At 39.2% G+C, this 26,359-nt stretch overlaps 1 protein-coding gene and 1 long non-coding RNA gene across 2 annotated transcripts in view; one reads left to right on the top strand and one right to left on the bottom strand.

Annotated features, from left to right (window-relative positions):
• F5 (coagulation factor V) overlaps window positions 1-25,347 on the top strand; it is a 31,343-nt gene extending 5,996 nt beyond the window's left edge. The window contains 30 exon segments of the mRNA XM_079315220.1: window positions 2,540-2,683; window positions 3,607-3,828; window positions 4,360-4,525; window positions 5,317-5,494; window positions 6,607-6,709; window positions 7,084-7,295; window positions 8,037-8,187; window positions 8,854-9,066; window positions 10,773-11,397; window positions 11,399-11,478; window positions 11,481-11,504; window positions 11,507-11,566; window positions 11,569-11,771; window positions 11,777-12,112; window positions 12,114-12,441; window positions 12,444-12,490; window positions 12,492-12,588; window positions 12,591-12,685; window positions 14,694-14,858; window positions 16,001-16,237; window positions 16,719-16,929; window positions 17,631-17,810; window positions 18,889-19,005; window positions 19,447-19,518; window positions 20,619-20,710; window positions 21,980-22,135; window positions 22,958-23,102; window positions 23,252-23,400; window positions 24,115-24,297; window positions 25,067-25,347. Coding sequence (XP_079171346.1) covers window positions 2,540-2,683; window positions 3,607-3,828; window positions 4,360-4,525; window positions 5,317-5,494; window positions 6,607-6,709; window positions 7,084-7,295; window positions 8,037-8,187; window positions 8,854-9,066; window positions 10,773-11,397; window positions 11,399-11,478; window positions 11,481-11,504; window positions 11,507-11,566; window positions 11,569-11,771; window positions 11,777-12,112; window positions 12,114-12,441; window positions 12,444-12,490; window positions 12,492-12,588; window positions 12,591-12,685; window positions 14,694-14,858; window positions 16,001-16,237; window positions 16,719-16,929; window positions 17,631-17,810; window positions 18,889-19,005; window positions 19,447-19,518; window positions 20,619-20,710; window positions 21,980-22,135; window positions 22,958-23,102; window positions 23,252-23,400; window positions 24,115-24,297; window positions 25,067-25,255 — 5,180 coding nt within the window. The 3' untranslated portion in view covers window positions 25,256-25,347.
• Window positions 785-2,533, bottom strand: LOC306806445. Its single transcript, XR_013775471.1, has 2 exons — window positions 2,363-2,533; window positions 785-2,323 (listed from the first exon to the last, which is right to left on the bottom strand). It is a non-coding gene; the product is annotated as an uncharacterized lncRNA (long non-coding RNA).
• Window positions 25,348-26,359: the final 1,012 nt, after the last annotated feature.

Here is a 26,359-nt window from a genome sequence, read left to right as displayed (position 1 = left end):
TTTTCAGTTGCTTAACTGCTAAATATATGACCTCAAATTTTCCGTCTTAGAATAAATATTTTTTAAAACTTCATTCAAAATGGTTTGGCCATTTCAGAAAATAAAGCAGGAAATAATTGTTTTACCCAACAATTTTAGAGGCTGTCTTGATCAAGAAACTGGAACATTCTCTCTTTTGTAACAAGGGTTTAAAATTGCAGAGCAGTGTGTCTTTTGCTAGTCATTTGAAGATATGGCCAAATTTGAACAGATTATAAGTCTTATAATTGTTTTTGCATGTAACCAGAGACTTCAGATTTCAGTAGTCTGAACCATTGAATTCCATCACCACTAATAAGAAGTGGTGTTTGTAGCAGTTTAAATAGCTTCTAGAAAAATATCTCTGGTTTGAGGGACAATTGAAACAATGTGCCATTGTGTAAAGTACTTAAACTACTTACTGATCCCTTAAACCCAAGGTTTTTCCAAATTATATATCTTTCTTGTGGTGAATGTGCTGTGAGTTATTTAGCTTGATTTAGTTTGAGTTGAAAATTTTGTGTAGACTAGACTGCATGGACTTGGACCTCAAAGCTTCCCTGAAAGCAAACAGAACACCAGTTCAGTGTAGGTTGCACAAGGACATTTCCTCTCCCATAGATACCCGAACAGTTAATGTAGAACACATCTACTCTTATCATCTCAAAGGAGTGGCATTAGTATTAATTATGTTCCTCCTGATTTTGTTTTTGATAATTGGTGCTTTTAGTATTGTCTAGGACTTGGTTTGTTCCTAATTTTCTTGGGTTTTTTTTCCTCTTAGTTTCTGTGTATATGCATATTTTATGGCATACTGGTTGAGCTTATTTGGGTAAATACTTTAAATCTACTTCCTTCTCAGGCTTCTCAAATTCATGCACTCTGGGCTTGAGTAGGATATGAGTTTGAAATGGACTGGTGTGACCACTACCTTTAAGAAAATTTGGTTGTATCTTTCAGGCTAGAACAAAGACAAACAGTTCACTATGCATATTTTTAAGATTTCTGAACCCAGTTTTTGACTGGGCACTATGTCTGGTAGAAGTGCAATGTGCCTGTGTATTTATTCTGTCTCACATGGAGTTTTGTTTCTTCACAGCAGCTCATATGTTGCTGTGCTTTGGATTTGTGGCTTTTATAATTGATAATACACCCACCCATGTTTGAGCTGTTGCTGAACAGTGCTTGTACAGTGTTAAGGCTTTCTCTTTTTCCTGCTCAGACCTCCCAAACAGTGGCCTGGGAATACACAAGAGGTTGGGAGGGGACTCATCTGGACAGATGAAACAAATTGGCCAAAGGGTTATTTTCTACCATTAACATCATTCTGCAATGCAAACTGGAGGCAGAGGAGGAAGTAACAGTGTGGGGAGAATGAGTGTTGACTTCCAAGGTTACTGTTTTTGAGAGACTGAGCGTCAGTCAGCTTGTGGGAGATGATGAGTGATTTCTTCTGTGTTGTTTGTTGTTTTGCCCTCCTTCCTTCACCTTTATACTGCCTTTATTGACCCATGAGTTTTCTCATTTTTGTTCTTCCTGTTCTCTCTCCTGTCCTGTTGGGGATGGGGAGGCATTGAAGTGGGTTGGCTGCTGGTTCAGGTCAACTCCCCATGGTCTGACACATTTAAGAGGTAGTAAGGTTATAAAAAGTGGACTTTTGAGATAAAGCACTGTCTGAATGTTCTTTGCATGGCAAGTAGATAAATTCCTCTGTTGATCTGAGACCTCTTTTGTGAAGAAAAACAGAACTTTGTAGCTTCTCATAAATTAAAAAAAAAAATTATATTAAAGATAATGTCTTCCACTACCTGTTTTCCTAGGTAGAATAATCAGCAAGTTTGCAAATTTTTAATTCTTGCAATCCAAAGGGACCAGATTATGTTTTGAAAGTAGCAAGTGGAAGTTTTTGAAGTTAGAGGTCTACAGAAAGAATCAGTAAAAATCACATCAGTTCTGAATGGCATGTCTAGAATGAATTCTACTTCTTGACAGAAATTACATCTAAATCAACCGAGACAGTTTCTTGTAACTGATCCAGCACAACAATGTCTCTCGAAGTATTTTGTTTGCAAATATTGTTTGCTGAGTGGCTGGTTTTAAGCTTTTAAAGGTACTGATGACCTCAGTGCTTGAAAAGGTGCTGTTTACACTACTGATGACTCTGCCATCCTCCTCCTTACCTCAGTGAAAAGAGAGGACAGAACCTGATTGTGAACTGAAGGTGTTTGACACTTCCCTCCATTAAGGTGATCTCTGCAACACATTGCCAGAAATTGTCTGAGACAATTCACTGTGTGATGTTTATCTTCTCTGGAATACTTCAGACTTTTGATTTTGTGGTTACCAATCCAAAAGTACTTTCAGGAATCACATTATGAGCATTCTTAAGGCCTTGTTTTGATCAGGCTCAGCCAGTACATGCTAACAGGTAAAACAAGCTCATTAAATATACATTAACAACTGCATCTGAAATCTGCATTATTTCTGCTTCAAATTAAGACCTGTTGTTTCTCCTTCACAGGAAGTCTAAATGAGGACGGGTCACAGAAACATTTTGACAGGGAATATGTGCTGATGTTTGGTGTGTTTGATGAAAACAAGAGTTGGCAAAGATCAGCATCAGTCAAGTATACAATTAATGGCTATACTGATGGAACGTTACCAGGTACTGTTCAGGCTTATGTGAAATGAAACTAACATTTATGAACACTGAATATTACTTTCAGTTGCTTTTCATGCACAGGAATGGGAATGTGGAGAAATGGGATACAGCCTTTTTTGGAATGTGTCTGTGAGCATCTAAATTCTGGAAAACTGTGCTGCTGAAAGGAAGTCATGCCATATTACTGATAGGAACAATGAGGTTACTTCTAAGAAGAATTCTACTTGAAGAAAGGGATTACTACCTTAATAAAATATTGAATAAGCTCCTTGCTTTTTTTAACAATCTGATGGTGAGAGAGTGATTTGATTAAGTGAATTGTTGGTTCTGCAGCATATTGAACATCCCTGGTGCATAACTTCCTGAAAGTGGAAAGTCAGTTATCATTAAAGGACTCAATTAAGTGGAAGGCAGTAGTGGGGCTATTCTGTTGCTGGTGCTTTTCTGTTGTTCTCCTAAGAAAAAACTTTCAGAAAAAACTTTCATATCTCTCTCCCATCCATTGCGCAAATACAAAAGGCTGTTTTAAGTGGGGATTTTTTAAAGGAAATATTAGACAGGGTAGTTACTGTCACAGGGTACCACATCAGTTTTTAGCTTACATCCTTCCTTTGCTCTTTGTCTTTCCTGTCCTGCTTTCCCCTCACTCCCCAAGCAAGAATAGGTCAGCTTTCCAAAAGGTGTTTTTCCTTTTTTTTGCCAGCTCGTTTGTCAGTTGCAGGTAAGATTTAAACACCTGTCTTCCACTGACATACAGGATGTTGCTATCTGTCCCATTTACACTCTTCTGTAACTTCCTCTTGTTCCAAATGTCAATCACAGCAATTTTTTAATGTTTTCAGTGAAGATTCACTTCAAACTGAGGGTGCATGGAGAGCTTGCATGATTTGCCTGTATTCTGAACCCTAATCTCATGTCTCTTTCAGATTTGGAGGTTTGTGCATATGACAACATTAGCTGGCACTTGATAGGAATGAGTTCTAAGCCAGAAATCTTCTCCATTCATATCAATGGCCAGTCCATGGAGCAAAAACATCACCGAGTTTCTGCTGTTAACTTGGTGGGAGGAGCCTCAACCACCGTAAACATGACAGTGACTGAGGAAGGAAGGTGGCTCATATCTTCTCTTGTCCAAAAGCACCTGCAAGGCAAGGAAACATTTAGGCACCTGTAAATCTGTCCTTCTCTGTGTCCCAAATGGCTTCTACTGTTTTGCAACTGTTTTGCAGTACAGTTCATCTGTTTCAGGTGTTTTTGTCATTTCACTAAGAAACTGACCAAGAACAGGGCATTCTGTTGGAAGTGCATGGTGAACTGAACGATGTTCTGATCTGCAGCTTTACTGCAGTGTCCACATCACAGAGCAACAGTGATTCAGTACTCCACCATTTAAGTGTCTGTGGCTGTTCAGATAGGCACCACTATAAAATTAGTAAGAAAACACCTGTTTCCTGAGAAATTGAGTACTTTCAGCTAAGGGTGTTTAAATGTGATGAAAATATTTCCTGTTCATCATTTGAAAGTGATATCTTTCAGCAATTATCAGAATTACTTTTGAAAGAATAAGAACATTATCCCTCCTCTAAGGGCTGGAGATATTTTTGGGGGTAAAACCAGCTGAAAAAAATGTTCCAGTTCCTCAAATGAAAAATCACTATGGTCTGTTTCCTCTCAATTAGCTGGAATGTATGGTTACCTGACTGTAAGGGACTGTGGGGACAAAGAGGTGAAGAAGAGTCGTCTCTCCTACAGAGAACGTCTTATGGTCAAAACCTGGGACTATTTCATTGCTGCAGAAGAAGTTACCTGGGACTATGCCCCAAGTATTCCAGACACCCTTGATAGGTAAAATACTACTTTATCAATGTAATAGGGAATGTTGACATGAAATCACAGGATAATTGTGGTTGGAAAGAACCTCTTGGTATCCATCAGCAGAGTTTGATCCAGTTGCACTTGACCTTATGCACTTGCATTTTTATTGTTTCCAAGTACAGGGACCCCTCAGCTTCTAGCATCTTTGCAACTTCACAGTGAAAAAGTTTTTCCTTATACCTAAACATTCTTTCTCATGTTGTACCTTGTGTCCATTGTGTCTCATCCTTTCACCATGCAGCTCTGAGAAGCATGTGGTCCTTCTTTCTCTATAATGTCAATTTGATAGTTGAGGTTAAAGATATTCCCTTATCTATGTCTTTGCATCACTGAGGAAACTGGAATTTTGCTTCCATGCTCTGGCTCCCTGATCACCATGGTGGCCCTTCACTGGACTCTCACCAGTGTCAGTGACTTTCTTTGCTGAGAAGCTCAACAGTGGACACCTTCTATTGCCTCTTACAAGGAGCCCAAAATAACAAGATGACTTAGGAGTTGTCCGAAGTAGCAAGGAAGCTTATTTTCTGAAATAATTTTCAACATCAATTCTGCTGAAATAAACAATCCTTAAGTAATCATCAAGGTTCTTCTTACCTAATTTAGGTTAAAATTTGGAATGAAAAACATTAGGTTAGTTTAGGGTTTGATTTTTTTTTCAAGAAGTGAGATTTCTACCAGTTGCTTGAATACTAATTTTGTATTTTCATATATGTTACTAATTCAAGTTTTTTTGATAATTTTTCTTTCCCTTTATTTTTAAGACACTATAAATCACAACACTTGGACAACTTCTCCAATCTCATAGGCAAAAGGTATAAAAAGGCTATTTTTAGGCAATATACTGATGCCAGCTTTACTAAACGTCTGGAAAGTCCTCGTCCCAAGGAAACTGGAATCTTGGGCCCTATTATCAGAGCTCAAATCAATGATAAAGTCAATGTAAGTAACATAAATATAGACATTATTAGTGCTGTAGCATGTTTTTCATTGAGGCAGAGATACAAAGGAACTAGTTTGATTTGTGTTGTCTTTCAAATAATATAGCTAATGTTCCAAATACTGGCCTTGTTAAAAAATATGATCACAAGTAACAGTGTTTAGCTTGCATTTTTCAGTATTCCTTCTATAGTTTCTATGATTATTCTTTATTTTACAACATAAACATGCTTCAGTTAGACTTTGTGAAATATATGTTGACACTGGTCCAAAATGGGAAAAAACCCTACACCTGGGTGGACTTTTGAGGGGATTTGTATGTGAGGCTGAACTTCAGGAGCTTCTTGTTTCTTATGCTGTTATTTTTTTCTGGCTGTTTTAGACAAAAGTATTCAGTTTCCATAATCAAATTTCATGAGGTTATATTCATGAGGTATATGTTCAGGTATTTCATTAGGTTATACCACAAACTACAAAACATTTGCATTATAAGCTTGTGCTGCTGCAACATCCACTTATCTTTCTCTTGTCACTTAATGATGCATCACAAAGTTCTGTGACCTTTAACTTCTATAATTTCCACCATGACACTGTAGCTCTGAATTTGAACTTAGCATGTTCCCTTTTTTCTTTTCTATCTCTCTCTTTTTTTTTTTTTTTTTTTTTTTTAATCCTGATTTTGTCAAAAATAGGTAGGAAATTTTGTGTTTTCCTTATGTATCCCTTCTGGGTCTTAGAATCTGGGACAAGCTTTGGTTTATTTTTTTTTTTCTCCTATACTGAAGGTTTTTAAGAACTTCAGTCAGTAACTTCATATTTCCAGAGATAGAGTGTGTCTGGTAGCTGGAAGAACAAGTGTTATTTTTAGACCTTCCAGAGCTCAGCTGTAAGCAGCTGAACTTCACTCAGTGAGGTCTTCAAAGTCCAGCAGAAGGGTAACAGCATTTATTCTTTGGGTTATATATCAAACACTATTTAAGACACCCTTTTGCCATTCTGGCACTTTCTGGGCTAAACCTAGACAAATTGTAATGTAGTGGTTACTTCATTATTTATTCAGACAAGGATTTGTTGAATCCTAATTTATTTTTTTTTTCATTTGCCTATCAATGTAGATTGTATTCAAAAATAAGGCCAGTCGACCCTACAGCATTTATTTCCATGGAGTGACACTTGTAAAGAATGCAGAAGGAGCTGATTATCCTCTGGATCCCACAAGTAAAAAATTTGTGAAATATATTTTTCATATCACTGAATATTATGAATGGTTTTGTTGCTTTGAAGGAGATGCTGTGACTGAGAATGTGCATGACTGGGAGACCTCAATTCTGTGCTCTGCCTCTGCTAACCTGTTGTGTTGCCTTATAGAGAAACTAAGGTATTATCTGCAAAGCAGAGACAAATACCTTCTCTTTGTTGTCTTAGTTTTCTGTTCTTGTTTGTGATTTTAAAGAGACAGAAGTTCTTGCTGAACTTCAGTGATCTCAAGGTAGCTTTTAATAGCCAATATGCTCCAATGTCATTAGAAGGTGCAGTTTGATATTGAGATCTGGCTCTGAGTTTGTATCATTACTGTTCCTGTTTTTCCTTAGGCAATGACACCCAGAGTAGAGGAGTTGAACCAGGGAAGACATACACATATGAGTGGAAAATTACTAAAACAGACCAGCCCACTGCACAGGATGCACAATGTATTACAAGGTTGTATCACAGTGCTGTAAATATTGAGAGAGATATAGCCTCTGGACTGATTGGCCCACTTCTGATCTGTAAAGGTGAAGCACTGACGCAAAAGGGTGTGCAGGTAACTAATGTGGGCAGATTTTGCTCGAATAATATTATTTGGTCTACACAGAATTTAGTTTTACTTCCCTTAGATAACTGTTATGTAGAGAGCAGTTAAACCAATAAGCTTCTGAAAAAACAGTCCTTTAACTGTCCACAGCAGTAAAAGAATTATGTTTGTTGTTTCTTAGCAAGAGCTAAGAAAGGTCAAAAAAAGGTCAGCCTGACTTGGAAGTCTATTTCTAGACTTGTTAATAAATTTTACTGCTGCTATTATATTTTCATACTCTGAAGCTATTCAGACTTGACCTTGTCCCTTTCTGTAACAGACAATTCCACAGCATCTGACAAACTTAGGCACAATGAATCTAGAACAACTAAAATATCATGGGAGAGTTCTGGGAGAGGGCTTCCCCTTACCAGTTACTGAAATCTTGCTTGGCAAAGACTAAAGCATCACTTGAGAGAAAAAAATGTCAGAAAATTTGTCAGGTCAAACCAGAAGTCTGGTCCTGTTACAAAGAGCCCAGTCATAAACCTGTGTACTAGCAGTGCTAGAAGCTTGCTCAGTGTTCCACCACAGCTTGGTTGGAGTAGTAGGATTGAGGTCTGGAACCTCTACTCCATTCCCTTTGGATCACACTCACCAGGATTCTGGTGAAGCTTATGTTGCTTACGTAGTAAGAAAGAGATTGTAAGACTGAGTTCTTAATACATGTGTCTGTTGATAAAATGTAACTGCTTGTTGATTGTCTTTCAGAAAAAGACAGATGAGGAGCAGCAGGCAGTGTTTGCTGTGTTTGATGAAAATAAGAGCTGGTACCTAGAGGATAACATCAAGGAGTACTGCAGCAACCCAGCCACTGTTAAAAGGGATGATCCCAAGTTTTATAACTCCAACATAATGCACAGTGAGTGGAATACTAAGATGAATAATAGGAAAGCTTATATGAACCTGAGCACTCAGTGGTTGCTTGTTCTCAGCCCTGTGATCAGGGAATCCTCCAGAGAAACATTGAACTTCTAACCGTGCCAGGTGGCACTGGACTAAGAAATAGGAAATATCATAGAATTACAAAGGTTGGAAAAGACCCCTAAAATCAAGTCCAACCTCTGACCTAATACTAGCATGCCCACTAAAACATATTGCAGAGTGCTGTGTTCACTTGTTTTTTGAACATGTCCAGAGATGATGACTCTGCTGCTTCCTTTGGGATTCTGTTGCAATGGGTAAACATTCAGTGAAGAAATTTTTCCTAATAACCAATCTGAACCTCCCTTGGTGGACCTTGAGGCCATTTCCCCTTGTTTTATGGCTAATTTCCAGGGAGAAGAGGCCTACCCACATCTTGCCACTAGTAGCTAGGCTGTCTCTGGACCCTGAAGCAAAGACAAGAGTTAACTAACTTTTGATGCAGCACCCTGCTGCCTTAGAGATATTACTTCAGAGATGGAAAATACCATGGTTTCAGCCTGTGCCAGTCTCTTTCCAATGGAAAAGTGTCTGGTGGACTGATACCAAAGAACAGTTTTAAAATAAAAATAGTGAAACCACTTTTACTTTGCTTTCCTTTTAGCAATAAATGGCTATGTGTCTGACAGCAGTGAAATCCTTGGATTTTGCCGAGATACTGTGGTTCAGTGGCACTTTTCCAGTGTCGGTACTCATGATGAGATTGTCTCTGTCCGCCTTGCTGGACACTCTTTTCTGTATCAAGGGAAATACGAGGATACATTGAGCCTTTTCCCAATGAGTGGAGAGTCAGTCACAGTGGAAATGGACAATGGTGGTAAGTGGTGGGACTGTGTTTGACAGCTCTTCTAAGATATTTTTTGATCTCTAGTCTATAAGGACTTACCTAAATAGGAAAGAAATCTCTTCTGATAAATACAGTGCTAGAAAACGTTTAATCATTCCCCAGTGCAAGTGATATGCATGGAGTCTTGCTGGCTACGCTAACTTAGCATAGCTGTGTGCTGTACTGAGGCTCTTTTTGTTGGTCATCTTGAAATTTTTTTTTTCTTTTTCACTTCACAATTAATGCTGGGGTTAGTAATGATAATTTTAAGGCAAGATTCTTCTTGGAAACCGATATCAACTCCATTGTATGATTTCCAGGTTTGCCACAACCTTGTCTATCTTGAGCAGTCTAAAATGGGCTGAATGTGTCAAATTCTGCTGGTCATTTCTAGGTAAAATTGCTACACCCGACCTTAAGCTTGTGGTCATTCAACAGCAGTAAAGTCTTCCTGTCTGAACCGGGTTGCTGGTCTGTGGGATGCATCTCAGTGTCTTACTAGAATTGACACCATGATTGGAAGAAGGGGCATCAGAACCCATTACTTCCAAAAGAACAGATTCATTGTCACTGAAGTGTGTGAATGTCACTTTGAGTGATCATTCTAAAATCCCTCAAGGTTTAAGTGTCCTTATCCCATTAAAAATATCTCTTTTTAAAAAATATATATATTTTATGTGTTGCACAGCATCAAGACCTTATAACTTAAAAATGTATAAGTGGCTTCTATTGCTCAAGACTAAGGAATCATTAAAACTCTATTATATTTTATGGACATCTCCCCAGTAATAAAGTTGTATTTTTGCTTGATTTTGGTATGCAATCTATTCTTTCCATCTAGAGCATATTTTCTTTGTTAAATTTTCCGTTGTTAGAATCAGGAAAGCTGTGCAGGTTTCCTCAAGCTGATCAATACAGGAAGAATTGTATGTGACCTTTTTAATAAAAAAAACCCTATTTCTTAAGGTGTTAATTCTGTCTATTCTGTCATTTCATAGTTCCAAAAGCAAGGTGTAACAAGCAAAGAACTTGATTTGATGTTGTTTAGGGAAACAGATTCTATTTTCTTCTCTGAAGTTCCTAGTTTCCAATAGAGAACTTATGTTGTGAGTAGGTTTTGGAGGAATTATTAAAACCTTTAAATTAATCTGAGATGCCTTAATAGTTTGTGTCAGATTGGAAATCCAAATTGCTTTATTCTTATTATACTTATTAAAGGTCGTCTATTATTCATTCAAAAGTTTTTAAAATACTGTGTTTGTCAGATGTTTGCCAACATTGCCTCAGAATGTATTTGCTCTTCTCAGAGTGTTCTACCTAGTGCAGTGCATGCACTAGTAAGGACAGGATGAAATTGAAACTTTATTTTGAGAGGTCTCACTCTTAGATCTAGATCTATACATAGAATCCTTTAATTTGTTTCTTTCTTTTTCATATCCATCTATTTTATGGGTTATTTTTGGATTCAGGTTCTAGTTACAGCTTAATCTAAAGAGAAGAGTTCCATCTCTTTATATGTGCTCTTATTTGTCTACAGTTAATTATTATTTTTCATTGCAATGAGAGCTCATGAATATCCCATATAAAGATTAGCAGTCTGCTATAGCAGGTGCTGTAGAAGCAGTCCCAACTATTTCCCTTGGCCACTTACATGATAGACAATGTCCACTCTCATAACACTTTTATTTTAATTGCAGGTACTTGGCTTTTAGCATCCTGGGGCACCCCTGGAAGGAGTTATGGCATGAGGCTGAGATTCAGGGATGCTAAATGTGAAGATGAAACATTTGATGTTATAGATTTAACTCCTGTCAAGACTGAAAGAAAGGCTGTTCCCACCTCAGCTGAGAAAGATTTGCAAGAAAACGAGGAAGACAAGACAGAATCGGATTATCAGGATTTCCTGGCTTCTTTTTACTCCATTCGAAGCTCAAGAAAGGCAGCAGGTGATGAAGAAAACCAAAATCTTACAGCACTGGCCTGGGAGCAGTATGAAGACACTGATGCTATGAGTTCTGAGGTGGCAGCTGGCTCAGGTCTGACAGCTATAAATAGTAGTGGAACAACAAACAACTCTAAGTTCTTAGAAACTCATATCACTCCTCTTCCCCCAGTCAAGGCCGAAACATTCCAGTCAAATCACACATCCATCACAGCAGAAGAGGATTTATTTTTAGCTTCAACACGTGATGGAGAAGCTGACTTGGTATTTGAGAATAGAAGCCAGAGCAACTATGAAATAGCTCACAGTAACACGTCTGCAGGCGAACACTTGCTGAGCAATGGGAAGCACCCAGTGAATGTTGCAGAGAGCTTCCAGCTGATGGAAGGACAGTAAGTCTTTTCCAGAAAAACATCAAGAGCAAAGCACAAGAAGAGGAAATTATACCACTAACAAGAAAAGGAAAGGCGAAGCTCACTGCCCATTAAGTTTATGCTGTCCAAAAGATGAATGCCCTTCTAAATCATGTCCGAAATAAAAATGTCTCACTGCTGACAAAACTGGTGCATCTCATCCTGTGCATCATGCAGAAGATGCATCCAATGAAGCCATGGTGGAAACTGGCCAACTGCCAAATGAATATGATGGTGATCTGGAAGAGGAGAAAAAGAAGATGGAAAATGGCATATACACTGTTAACTTGACACTGGATTTGGACCCCATATTAGGAGATGGGTCTAATGCGTCCAGCCTTTCTGACCCAGGATATCCAAAGATAAACCAGCAGATGTTTTTTCTTTAGAGTATATGTTAGACAATATAAGCCCTAATTCCAGACCTGATGTAGTGAAGAACTTACTAGAAGCATCATTGCCCCAGGCTGGGAAATACTCATCTAAAATGACTAGTGAGGAATGGAATTTGGTGTCTGCAAAGATGAATCTGGGATTAGAGGCGAGCTTAGATAAATCTGCTGGTGGGAAGTTAAATCATCATGGCAGAAACAGTACAGCATCCATAAATAAGGAGGATATGAAGAAGTATCAAGGGTTCTCACATCTAATGGGGGAAAACAAGAAAGGGAGCCACATGCACCAAAACTCAGAAAGGAAAGGAGGGAAACAACAATGATACCTTGACTTCATCTGGAACTTTCATCAGATTCGAAGGAGAAAGAAGGAAGATGCAAGAATTACCTACTTTGCTGAGCCCAAGGAGTAGAAACCCCAAAAAGCCCGGTAGCTCTGCAGCAGCATTCGGCCGTGCATTGTTTCCAGGTGGGACCAACCACACAGCAGATGCCACCAAGGCAGCCAGTGAGGTCAGCCCGAGGGTGGATGTGAGCAGAGCCAGGCACGGAGAGTCGCTGAATGACACCCTCACCCCGCGGCAGTTCCGGCCATCCATCACCATCGGGCTTCCCGAGCTGATGGGGACTATGAGTATGTGATAGGAGAATCCTACAGCGACGAAAAGCTCGGGTGGGGAGTACGAGTACCATTACGTGAACTTTGATGACCCCTACTTGACAGACCCCAAGGTGGACATCAACAGGCAGCGGAATCCTGATGGCATGCTGAGCACTACCTGCGCAGCAGAGGCAATGAGAGGAGATATTACATTGCAGCTAAAGAGGTGTGCTGGAACTATGCAGGATATAAAAAAAAGGTTTGCCTAAATAATTCGCTTTCAGTTTGGCACACCATCCTGAAATCTCCTTGCAGAATGTTGATTTGCATGCTGATAAACTTGAAAGCAACTGTAATGTGTCATCTGATTTGTGACATTTCAGTGGGCAGAGCCTTAACAGTTTTCCACAGGAGACACACCCCTTAGAAATGTCAGAGTGAGATTAATATATCAAGGACAACACGGCTAAGAACTGTTTTCTTTTGTAGCTTTGCTAGACTCAGTCCTTAATACATCAGTTAGAAAACTCACTGTAAGAGGTCAAGAGGGAATCTGGAGCTTGTTTGGTATACTTGAATGACCTGTTTAGTTTGTGCTTCAGTTCTTGGTGCCTGTACACAGCAGAGAGACTTCCTTGTGCAAAGTCCTTCTAGGAATTTGATGGAGTAATTGATGAAGTCCTAGAATTGGATGTGCTTATAGGCAGATGAAATCAGTTTCCAGCAGTAGCAGGAAATTATTCTGGTGTCTCAGTTCTCTGTTGGAAAAATGGAATAACAGCACATTCCAACTTCACAAGGCTACAGTATTGAAAAGATATGGAAGCTGCAAAGTGTTTAACCACACTGATGACTGCCTTATATAAGAGTAAAAACAAAGTAACATAAAGTGTTGCATCTGTTGTTTAGAGAATCAGAAGGTGATTAGGTCACCAACCCTAATGTTTTGAGGGATTTTCTTACATTTTGACAGGGAAGACTGGCCACTGTACCACAGCAAAGAGTATGTGAGAATATACTGAAAGAAACAATTTACTAAAAATTCACTCTCTTAATTAATACAAGTTAGGATCAGTGCTCACCCAACAAGGTGCAGAATTCCGTGTCACTTTTCATTAAAAAGCTGAACCAAATCTTGCACAACTTTGGATTTTATCAAAGCAGCCCAAACAGAAGTGAGAAAATTTTCATTACACAAAATGAATCTCCAAACACAGATTATTCTCAAAATAAATTTCCATTAAATTTGATGGAAATAAAAATAAATTTTTTTCAGTATTCTCCAGGTTTACTCCTGCCTCATCTCAGTCTTGCAAAAATAGCAGAAGCAAGACAGTATCTTTGGGCACTTGCAAAATCAAGATTTCTTTTATGCTTAGACCTCTATATAGTTTTTTCCAGAAACGTTCATCCTCAGCTGGTGTGAACTGCATAGTTCCAGTGAATTTAACAGAGCCCATGGCATATCCTGTCTCAGTGTGTTGAAAAGCTAAACCCCAGCCTTTCTACTATGTAACTTACATTAAATTTCTGGTTTTTGCAGAATTCATAACACAGCAAGATTTATAAGGAATCATAATAGCGTTTCAGTGCTTCTATTTAAGATCAGAACAATAGTTGGAATGTCCAAAAGCTTATTTACCACACCAGCTCTGGGATGCAAAATGCAGTTAATGTCAGATGTAAAGTTCTGTGAAACAGTAGGATGTAGGTGATAGGCTCACTATGCTCAGACAAACTCCAATTCAGATTATTAAGGCTAAGAAAATGAAGGAAAATAGAGCTCAGATGGGTTTTGAGAGACTCGTTGGAGTTTTTCAGTGATAGTTGACTAAATGGTTGAGAGATCTCTTATCCAAATGTAGAACTAGAATTCCTTAAACATTGCAAGCCATGATTTTCGGGATCATCGGACACTTATTTTGTGGATTCACAGAAGGTTGGAAAACACCTTTCTAAGACCACTGAGTCCAACCTTTAACCCAGCACTGCCAGGTTCACCACTAAACATGTCCCTCAGAACTACATCTGCATGTCTTCTAAACACTTACAGGGATCAATACTCCACCACTTCCCTGGGCAACCCTTTCGGTAAAGAAATTTTTCCTAATATCCAATCTAAATCTTCCCTGACACAGTTTGACACCATTTGAATGTTTATATTCACAGAATTCTAAAATGTTTCTGCTGTATGATTTCTCAGGTTTCATCAAAGCTATTATTTCTGATTTACTGTGTAGGATTTTAATTGGGGTTTTCCTTTCAGTACAATGAGGAATGACAAAACCTGTAAAGACGGCAGCCGACGTAAGGTGATTTTCCAGAGCTATACAGACAGCACCTTTTCAACTCTTCAGGATGAAGATGAATATACAGAGCACCTTGGCATCCTGGGACCAGTTATTCGGGCTGAAGTGGATGATGTTATCCTAGTAAGTCAATGTTTTGATTGTGTGTCCAGGATAAAATTCTTACAGTGATCTTGGAGCGTGACAGAAAGGATCTAAAAATGCCACAAATTTTTAAAAGCCAATGAAGGAGAAACAGTTTTCAAAGCCAGAAATTGCACTGTGGACATGTAAGCACTGTGATGTGGTTTTTTTAAGCGCATATTTTTTCTCTTCTGTCCACAACAAATTAAATTCTGTTTTTCTTTCTTATGTTTTCCACCATTAAATACTGGCTCATTGTTCTATTGTAAAATAAGATTTAGGTTTAATCTTAATGAAAAATTTGTTTTCTAAACTCAAAAATTAATACATATGTGTTCAAGATTAATATAAATTTTTGGGGAAAATATATAATTTCCTCTAAAAAAGTTTTGCTATGTAAATGTCAGGATTTTATTAGATCAACAAGAATGAAGGGGAGCCATATCCCTGGTGATACTGTGGTATATTTGCACTAGGAAGCACAGGTGCTGTAAAATTTCCTTTCTCTCATCCTTCTTCATCCAGTCTTACAACACACAGGGATGGACTTAGGTAGGAAGAATTTATCTCAGTGCTTTCTGCTTATTTCAGTAGGAGTGATGTGTAGCAGGAACACACTAAGCTATGCTTAATCATGAGTAAGAGAAGAAAGAGATTTTGTAGCTTGGGAGCATTATTCTCTAAGGAGAGGTAAATATGTAGTCCCACTATCTTGGTGATTCTCTGGAACAAGTGGTAAGCACTGATTTCAGCAACAATGATACAAACCAAGGTCTAGAGTTACTATATTGTAATGACTGCAGCAAAGCATAAGAGGTAGAAACTCCCCATTTCCCTGCTGGCAGTAGCCAAGTAGTTCCAGGTATGAGAGGCAGCAGCAGTAAACATCCTGGGGGCCTCAACTTGGTGGTAAGACAGAGAGCTAGACTTGTGCTTTCTGATTATTTTTTTTTAACTACCTGCATCGAAGGTGGAGACTCTGCATGGAATGTCAGAAGCTCTCTTTGCTGGCTTTTGCATATACAATGTAGCCTGTAATCTTCATGCAAATCTTGACCCCTGCTTGAGGTCATGGGAATGTAGTGTGTGGGGACTTGGTTTAGGCTTGAGTTCACTGAACAGAATCTATTTTGGTTTTTTAGGTTCATTTTAAGAATCTGGCATCCAGACCATATTCCCTCCATGCCCATGGAGTCCTGTATGAAAAGTCCTCTGAGGGAAGTGTTTACGATGATGAATCTACTGCCTGGTTTAAGGAAGATGATGAAGTTCAGCCAAATAACAGCTACATATATGTATGGTATGCAAGCAGGCGATCAGGCCCCGTGCAGCCAGGAGCAGCTTGTCGGTCCTGGATCTACTATTCTGATTTAAACCTGGTAAGGGAATGAAAACAGAAGTGGTGCTGTTACTGGGGTTGATCACAGAATCACAGAAACATTTGTATTGGAAGGCATGACTAGAGATCATCCAGTCCACCACTGCAACTCAAGCAGGGTCAGCTGGAATAGTTTTTCAGGGCCAACGTTCAGTTGGAGTTTGAATATCTCTGAATGATGTATGGCTGTAGAAGTGCAAGCTGCAGAATTTTGATAGCTGTCCTTTCTTTTGGGTTTGATATTCCCACCTGACATTTACTCTTGCACTCAGTTAAAACAGGACATAAGGTATGGAAGAATTTGAATTGGGCAACTCTGAGAGACTGAGTAGGGGAGAGTAAAGATAGAAGGGAGCAGTAATTCTGGGACCTGCTTTAGATTTTGGGGGCTGATGCATTCCTGCAGAATGCTATTGGCTTTTTTTTTTTTTTTTACATCTTTTGGGAAATCCACTTTTTCCACTGTGTTTACTACCTTCTAGGAGAAGGACATTCAGTCTGGTTTGATTGGGCCAATACTGATCTGTGAAAAAGGAGCCTTCAACAAAATAGACAGCAGCAAGACATATACCCGAGACTTTTTCTTGCTTTTTATGGTCTTTGATGAAGAGAAAAGCTGGTACTTCGACAAACATTCTGGAAGGCCTTGTAATGAGAAGACACAAGAAACGCAGCACTGCCACAAATTCTATGGTACTTATTTCATTTTGCCAAATATGCAGTTTATTGGGATAGAGGGAAAGGTGTCAGATCATAGTCCTTTTAAATGTGCATAAATCTCACACATTAGTAATGTGTATTTTTTTTGTTGTTATCCATTGTACCTATAATAGTCATGTGAAAATTAGCAATGATCAGAAATTTGCTGTTAAAATGAAGAAAGGTCATATTAGACTGAAACTTTCAACAGAAAACTTCTCTTGCATTTAAAGAAAAAAAAGAAACAAAAAAAGTCTTCTTTGCAGTAAGAAACTAGTATGCTGACAACTTCTTGCAAGAAATTTAAAAATATTGTAATGATTGACCAAATCAGGTCCAAAAAGTTCTATTGAAGAATTTGAAGCAGCTCTAGAACATCCCTTCATATCTCTGTGGATATAGAGGTATGTCAGTTGTGACTCTGTGCCTGTGGAAATGGGAGCTGCAGAAAGAGTTTTGGACAGCTGTCCTTTCTTTTGAGCCTGATTTTACCTCTTACATTTAAATCTTTATGTTCTCTTGGCCGCCATGTGTTGCTAGCAAACTGTGCTCAAATTTTCTGATAAGGTCAGAAAAATATGTTTTTCTCAAATGCATTACTTCATTAAATACTTTTCTAATTTCAATAATTACTTTATAGCACTTTGAGACCAGTTATGTGAGCAGTTTTCCTGACGAACAATCTTTTTTCTCAGCCATTAATGGGATTACCTACAATTTGCAAGGCTTAAGGATGTATGAAGGTGAAACAGTCCGATGGCACTTGCTGAATATGGGTGGGCCAAAAGACATTCATGTTGTTCATTTTCATGGACAGACTTTCATAGAACAAGGACAGCCAGAGCATCAACTTGGAACATACACTCTCCTCCCAGGTAAGCATCAGAGCAGAGTACGTTCTAAGGGGTGACCTCTGTCTGTCACCACCACACCAATATAAAGGTCTCCATATGGTGAGAGTTTGGGGGTTTTAATGTCTGAGTAAGTGATACAGAACAGAAAGAACAACGTTGAGGCCTGTGAGAATTCTTATTCTCTCTCCAGGGAGAAATAGGCTGTAAGTAGTCATTAGATTACAGGATTAATTCCTTTGCCCCATCACTGTCAGCAATGCCAGTCTGTATTGCCAGCTACAAGAGCTCAAGAAAAAAAAAAAAACAACAAAAAAACCAAAAAAACCCAAGGAGATCAAAAGAGTGGGATAGGCTTGGAATATTAGCAGTTTTAGTGAACATTAGGGGTAGTTTATTCACTTTTTTATTTAATTATTTTCCAGATAGTGCATTTCACTGTGAAATCTACATATTTTTGTTTAAATGGGAACCAGAATTAGCTGGAAGTGCTTGAATAATTGTCTGCAGTAACGAGGAATATAAGAAAAGCAATGAGAACATGTCCTGTGCTTTCTAAAAAGTGCAGCAAGCAGCTGAAACCATATCTGCTTCCTGCTCAATCCTTGGGACTAGTCCTAGGGGATGCAGAAAGTGAGGGGAGAGCCCATACTTCTAATTTTCCCACTTCTACTTCTGGCTTCTTTACATCCCTCCATTTCATTACTGGAACAACACACTGGCACAGCAGGAGTAAGAATCATAACTAGCACCACAGAATTAACATCCCTGCATTATGTTATTAACACTGTTCACTACACTGTTTAGCACTGTAGTTAACATGCAGGTATCTGTTGCTGCATATAGGCAGACAAGGTTTTGCACTTTGCACCATCAGCAAAGGTTGGGTTTTGGCTACTTGATTCCAATCTCAGTCTCCCACTAGAACTATCTTGCTAAGAAAAAAAGTCACTGAGATGGTGGAAGTTACTGTTCTCAGTGCAATGTGTATTTAAATTTTCTGGATTAGGTCATAAGAAGGTCTTTGGTTTAAAATTCAGCCTCACTGACATCAGCCTTGTAATGCCAATGTTTCTAATACATTTAATTTCCTTTTTTCAAGGTTCATTTAGAACAATTGAAATGAAACCACAGAGACCTGGCTGGTGGCTTTTAGACACTGAAGTGGGGGAATACCAGCAAGCAGGAATGCAGACATCGTATTTGGTTATAGAGAAAGGTATGAACTACAATGGTTTTTGGCTGGCAAGCTATGAAGTCTTCTCTAGCCTTTTAGAATCACTGAAAATAAACTTGGGAGATTGTTCTGCAAAAAAATCTGACATAGGAAATTATACACAAGGACATGGTAGAGGGGTTACTGTAAATTTGTTCTAGAAGAAAAAATGTATAGCTTCCAGCAATGCTAGCTTTGAATTATGTAGCACACTACCTTTATTCCTTTAGCATGATAGCTTTGAATTTGAGGCTTCCATACAGTGACCAATGGGTTAATCTGTTAAAAGAAATTGCAGAAAATAATTTAGACTTCTCTGGGAAGAGAGTAATGATACAGAATTATTAGAAATTGTTCCGAGTGATGATGTCTTAGATTTCACCACAACATATATTGCAATAGCCCTAATTTTCTTTAACAACAAACTTACTATGCTCCCTTCAGAGTGCAGGATTCCAATGGGCCTGGAAAATGGAGTTATACTTGATTCACAGATTGATGCTTCACACCACATAGGTGAGTTTGTCCCTGAAAAGATTTGTGCATACTCCTGAACACCCCCAGCAAAGTGTTGCAGTTCTGTCTTCTTTTGGCATCTCCTGTGTCTTTCAAGATCAGTTCACAGTGAATCAGCTGTCAGGCTAAAAGTCTCTCCAGTGCTGCAAGCAAAGACTGGGAGCTCTGTTAGGTAGCCATCATCATTGTATTTTAAGTGTCACAGGTGTGCTATCAGTATCACAAGTTTGAGAGTCAGGGAGTGCCCCATCTGTGGCCTGCTGGATGATCAGGAACAAATCCAGCATTCTTTTTTTTTTCCCTTGTATTCCCTGCTTGAAAATGAAGACCAATCATTCAGAAAGCTTTTGTAATTTGCATGTGGTATGAGATGTGAAAAGACAAAATATATCTGTTATGAAAGACTTGGTAACCCTGGCATAGAGAGTAATTACAGAGTCAAGTTAATTTGTCAAGTTTATCTGTGGTACAAATTACAAGGATCTGTGGATCATTACAAGGATGATTTTCTTAGAATTTTACATAGACGGTGTCAAATCAAGGTGTACAGGTTATGCACACATGCAGGAATGCCCATCCTTTCCCTTGAAATATAAAATAAATTAATTACTTCGTAAAACCTATTTTTTTGTGGGTTTTCTTTTCTTTCTTTCTTTCTTTCCTCATAGAGTGTTATAGAGGCTTGAAAGCTGTTTTGTAATATATATTCTATACCACTTTTTAACTTGGAAAACTTGTCATGCAGAGGATGTAGAGCACATTTTGTGTCTGATCCTGCTGGGGGCCGAAACTTGTTTAGCAAACTCTAGACACTGGTTCCAAATTAGCAGACAGAATATTACATAAAAGATTGTTGGTTTTGTCATTTTGCAAACTCTAAGGCTTTGCAGGGTACAGATACTTTCAGTTGCTGACCATGCCCAAATTATCCTAGATAATGGTTTTAGAGTCTCTTGTTTGGTTTTTTTTCTTTTTTTTTTTTTTTTTTGTATCCTTTGGGTTGGGGGTGGGAAATGGTGCACTCAAAGCTAATTACAGCCTCGGTTTACGTTTTTTCAATGCCTCTTAAAATTCTTGCTTTATTAATATTTTCTGTCTAGACTATTGGGAACCTAAGTTAGCCCGATTAAATAATTATGGAACGTACAATGCTTGGAGTGCTACAGTGGAGGAAGAGCTCCCTTGGATCCAGGTAAGGTACAGCATCATTAAGTTATGATTTTCCTTATTTTAGAAGGTCACACTGCTCTTGTCACTGAGAAGATTGCAGGGGGAAACTGAAAAGATGTGGCAAGATTGGTGATACCATTAACTGTTCTTCCCTGGGGTAACCCAGTCTCTGCTGCTGTTGAGGCTCATTGGCTAGACAGTTACCCTCACAATCTAGATTGTAACCATTTTGTAGGCAAATGGAGTTATTTTTCCTACTACTTTCTTTTTCCTTTGTCTGCCTAACAGTGCATATTGCTATGTGTGTGTTTGCTGAGTGATCATTTGAACTGTAATATATCCTCAAGACATGCTTCAGGCTTGGTTTGTATGCTGCCGTCCCACTTGACAAAGCTGTCTTCACAGGAAACTAATATTATAATTATGATTTCAAGCACTATATCATTCAGTCACCTCACTTCTGTCTTTTTCTTCCATCCCAGTGACTTTTGCACTACATATCCAGTTTGCACCCAAATTTGGGGATAATAGTTGTTCTCTTATAAATCTCATTAAAATTGGTTGGAAGACAAGAAAGACTCGAGTTCAGCAGGTGGCTTTGTGTTTGGCTTGCTAGCACTTGACATACTAGCAAGTTAGTGGAAGTGAAGTAGGGAGAGAAGGTTGGGAGATCTGATGTGGAACTGGAAATAACATTGGGAAGAGAAATAATTTAACAGGGGGCTCTGGAAGTGAGAAGTTGAGGTTACTGCAGTGAAGCATGCAGAGGTGTGGAGGGCATGTCCCAGAGAATGAGTTTCCCTGCTCATAGGCACAGCTTCCAGATTTGCTTTTGCTATGTGCTAAGTGCTTAGATATGATATCAGCAGGAATGGTGGCTGTTAAGCACTTCAGAATGTCATATGCCTTTCTGCAGCCTAGGTATCCAAAATTAGAGGTGGCTTCTTAAAGTGTGAGCCTTTAATCTCTCTGTGCTCCTTTGACCTATCTGTAAAATGGGGTGGAGGGAGTTGTGCCTACCACAGACATACAGATACTTTTGAGGTGCCTTTGTGGTGCAGTGCTGAAGCCTGTAAAATGGCCTCTGAAATTAAATGAATATACAAATACATTAATGAAATGGGAGAATATTAATTTGGACTCTGGTATCTATTATTCCTTCAGTGACTGTGCGTGTGCATTTAGAGAGTGTTGTGCATGTTAAAGTGCAGGGCTCAAACCTACTGTATAAATGCCAAAGAATTAGATGGGTTTTGCTGTGCATTATTGACTCACTCTTTGCTGCTCCTAGGTGGACTTTCGAAGACAAGTTTTGCTCACTGGGATACAAACACAGGGAGCCAAGCAATTCTTTAAGTCCTTGTACATCCAGAAGTATTTTCTTGTTTACAGCAAAGACAAACGGACGTGGAACACCTTCAAAGGAGACAGCTCGCCAACAGGAAAGGTCTGTCTGTGCCATGGGGGTTGCAACAAACTAGAGTGAGTCTTGTTTAATGTTAAGAAAGAGTGGAAAAAAATTATGGCATTTAGAGCCTTAACAGGTACAGCTTGAAGCCCCAAAGGGCATTTACCAAACTAATGAAATTCAGACTAGTAGACAAATTGTGTGGTGAGGAGCTACCTGGGCTGGGGTTTGGATTGGTCTTGTGACCTTGACTGTGTGGAGTCTGGCTTTCTCACAGACATCTCTGCCTACTATTTCCTAAGCCCATAGCAGCTTTTTTGAAGGAAGCAGGAAGTTGAACTAAAAATCAGGCTGTTACCTCATTTGGGATTACATTCTGCTTTTCATCCCTGCCTTTGATCTGTCCCAGCAGTTGAATGTTGAACTGTCTGATTTGCCTGCAAAAGGCCTGTGTGGCGAGTGTGGGTGTACACTGAAAGAGGTTCATCTTATGCCCAGCTGCTCCAGCCCTACCTATTACAGCTCTCTTCAATTTACAGAGTGTTCTGTGGTACAACTCTCAAATTGAAACCCTGGTCTTTTACCTCTCCTTTTGCCTCTTTGTTCATGTATTCTTACAGATTTGCATAAAAAAGGTTGCTTATTTAAGCTGAGGCCTTCAGACATTCCAAATATGCTAATATGGGACCATGAGATATTTCAAGTGGCCCTGCAGCATAGAGTATGCTATCACTGTGGATGGGGCTAAGGGCATATAGATTAAATGCTACATTTGTAACAGAGCAGGCTTTCAGCATCCAAGCTTGTGTTTGCATTAAATAAAGTATGTGTGGGTTTTTTCTTTTTTTTTTCTTTAAACAGATTTTTGAAGGTAATTCCAATGCATATGACATAAAAGAGAACATCATTGATCCCCCCATTATTGCTAGATACATCAGACTCTACCCCACTGAGGTCTACAATAGGCCTACTCTTCGCATGGAGCTTCTGGGCTGTGAAGTAGATGGTAAGAATTGGTCAAGTGCTGGTGCTTCCATTGTGACAAATTTTATATCTAGTACTTTAAATGAAGCTAAAACTGTGGGTCTTCTCCATTGTTGCTTCCACTGTGGCTGCTTGGGTGTACTGGAGATAATGGAGTGCTCTTCTCAACAGGTTGCTCTTTGCCACTGGGAATGGAAAGTGGAGAGATCAAGGATACCCAGATAACAGCCTCATCTACTATGACATCCTGGTTTAACAAATGGGATGCTTCACTTGCCCGTCTCAATCAGAATGGAAAGATGAATGCCTGGCGAGCCAAGGTAACAAGACAAAAGCATGGAAGGCAGCAGGGACAGCTGGTTAATAAATTTGTGCTGCTTGTGTGGTCATGGTGCTTCCTGCATGCTCTGTCCAGTGATAGGGTCACTTGAAAACCATCCTTTGGGAAGAGCACTGCTCAACTCTTCAGCAGAAAACTTGTTGAACTTCTGGCATCAGCAGTCAAATACTTTGAGAGATGGATGGTCTCCTCTGGGTCACAGTCTGCAGAACTTCCCTGTGGGAATAGCCTGTTTAATTTCAGGAGATGAGTCCAACTGTAATATTTGTTTCAAAGGGGTTAAAGAAACCCCTTCTGGGTTCGCTTATAGGCAGTACAGCCTAGTGGATCTGGGGGTGGGTGGCCTTCAACAAGGCATGTGAGCTTCTACATCTTTGAAATGGAGTTGCATTTGTTCACAAAGTCCCTTGAGATTTGCTGGAAGCTGCTGTCTTGTATAAGCATTTGGTATTAGTGTTGTGTTTTAATACTGGAGGTAAATCTCTGTTATATTTCATTATGTATTGGAAATTAAAGTATAAATCTTAAGACTCCAAATACACTACCGGCAGTGATGGCTTTACTCTTCTGGACTTCTTTGATACAGTTTTGATGCATTTTGATACAGTTTTAACTACCTGTAAATAAGATTTTTCACTTAAGCAAATACAGACAGACATGTTTGCTAATACACAAACTTTTGTATTAACTCTAGTTGAACAACAACCAACAGTGGCTGCAAATTGATCTCCTCACAGTTAAGAAGATCACTGCTATTGCTACACAGGGGGTCACGTCCATGTCAGCTGAAAACTTTGTGAAAACCTATGTTCTTCTGTACAGCAATGAAGGCTCCGAGTGGAAAACCTACACAGAGGCTTCAAGCTCAGTACCAAAGGTATCACTGTCAACCCGGGCAATTGTTGTTTGGTTTTAGGTGCTGGACACAGTCAAGTCTCAAAGGCAGAATGCCCAGGCAATTGATATTCTCACTGGCCTGTAAAGTGCTAGGGAGCTGGAGTTACTACAGATAATGTCATAGTATCCATCTGATTTTAGTGATCATAATTAATAAAAGGAACAAGTGCTGTATCTGCAGAGCATGCAGCCAACACTGTGATAAAAAGAGCTGACAGTTTGTAAAGGAAGACATTTAGTTTGAATGCACAAGGATATTTAATTTGAATGAGCAATGGATTCCCAAGGGTCTCTTTCAGTTCATTTTTTTTTCTATTTCTGCCCTGATCTTTTAAGTGAAATTAATGTTATTGAGCACTATTGCTATAGCAGAGCTGGCAAACTTCAGGTACCCACAGAGCAGACACATTACTTTGTATTTGTATTACCTTACACCAGCCTAACCCACAAGGGCTATTAGCAGTGGTAAAACAAGGGGGTTTAGTCCATTAGAAATTACAATGTCAAATTTTCTGGTGTGGATAAAAACAAGCTTTTTAATCCATTCAGACTCAGCTATTGCTGGCCTGAACTACTTTTAACCCAGCACATTGGGAAGAGACCTGTTGTGGTCTTGTTTAAAACCAGAAATGAGCCAGTCCATCTACTCTGGGTGTGACTAATGCAACAGCTTGGAATTGTGGTAAAGAGAAAATGCAAAGTTTTTTTCAAGTCTCACCTTTTAACTAATTGTGTTTATGTATTTGCAGGTTTTCTTGGGTAATGCAAACAGCAATGGGCATGTCAAGAATTTTTTTAAACCACCCATCCTGTCCAGGTTCATCCGCATTGTTCCAAAAACATGGTACCGTGGGATTGCCCTTCGGGTAGAACTCTATGGCTGTGATTTTGGTGTGGGTCTGGCTGTGAAAAGGACTGATGAGTCTGGGAGCTCTTAATCTGCCAGCAGTCATCATGCAGAACAACATGTTTGTCAAGAAACCTTTAAAATAGTCATGCTTAGTAATTTGGATATGTGGTTCACCAAAGAAACACAATGTTTTACCAGCAGGGCTGAGAGATTTCTCTGGCAGATATTTCATTCCTACAAATGCACACTTTAGAAAACAGCTTCAGAGCTCTGGGAAGAAATAGTAGTCTCTTATGATTAGTATTATCACTTCTTCATTATAACCAGTACTCTGTCTTACTTTTTACTTAATTTTAAGTCCTAAATCCCTAGGAATGGAGACTCTGGCCTTGATTCTGAGCCCTGATTATCTCCATTTTGTAATGCTTTTGCAGCACAGACGAGGAATAGAAAGCTGTAGCAGGTGTATGTTCTCCATACATAAGGCTGAGAGGGGAAACCAGTGCTGATCTGGAGCTGTGGTGCAGCAGTGCCTTGGTGAGAAATGATTGTAGGGGTGGCCTCTCCTCTACGTGTCTTTCACCTACACTGTGGCAAAGGCAGGACATGTCTCAGCATTGGGATATGTGCAACCCCTTCTCAGAGAATGTGTGTTGGCATTGTTGGTTTGGTTCTTGCATACCCAGAACACCTGAATGCTGTGGATTTCACATAGTTAATCTTCAGTACTCTGGAAGGGAAAAGGGAGTCAGCAGTACCTTTTCATCCCAGAAATGAGAACGGAAGTGATTTAACCTGGCAGATGATGGAACAGCAATGGGAGAACCAAAATGAGAATTCAGAACTCCAGATGCTCAGTCCCATATACATTTTTAGACTGTTGGGACAGGGAACTTTCTTGATGAGGAAAGCTTTGAGAGCTGCAGCTGTTCAGTGACAGTACAGCCTGGGGGTGGCAGAAGAGGATTAGCTGAAACTGGGTAACAGAAACATCTGCATCTTCTCTTACAATTTAACAGTGTTTTCACTAATGGAAATACTTCTGTGCATAGATTTTACATGGATTTACCAGGATGACTACATTTGAAAGAAGATGCACAGTCCATGAACTCATTATTCCAGCAGAATTTTAGCTAAGCGTTCCGTAGTGTTCTGGGCTTCTATCCTGGAAGTTGTTGATTTGCAGCACTTC

The sequence above is a fragment of the Erithacus rubecula genome (assembly GCF_903797595.1).
Source record: "Erithacus rubecula genome assembly, chromosome: 1".
Classification (NCBI taxonomy): domain Eukaryota; kingdom Metazoa; phylum Chordata; class Aves; order Passeriformes; family Muscicapidae; genus Erithacus; species Erithacus rubecula.
The sequence above is the reverse complement of the archived record's forward strand: the minus strand, read 5'-3'. Positions and strand labels throughout refer to the sequence as shown.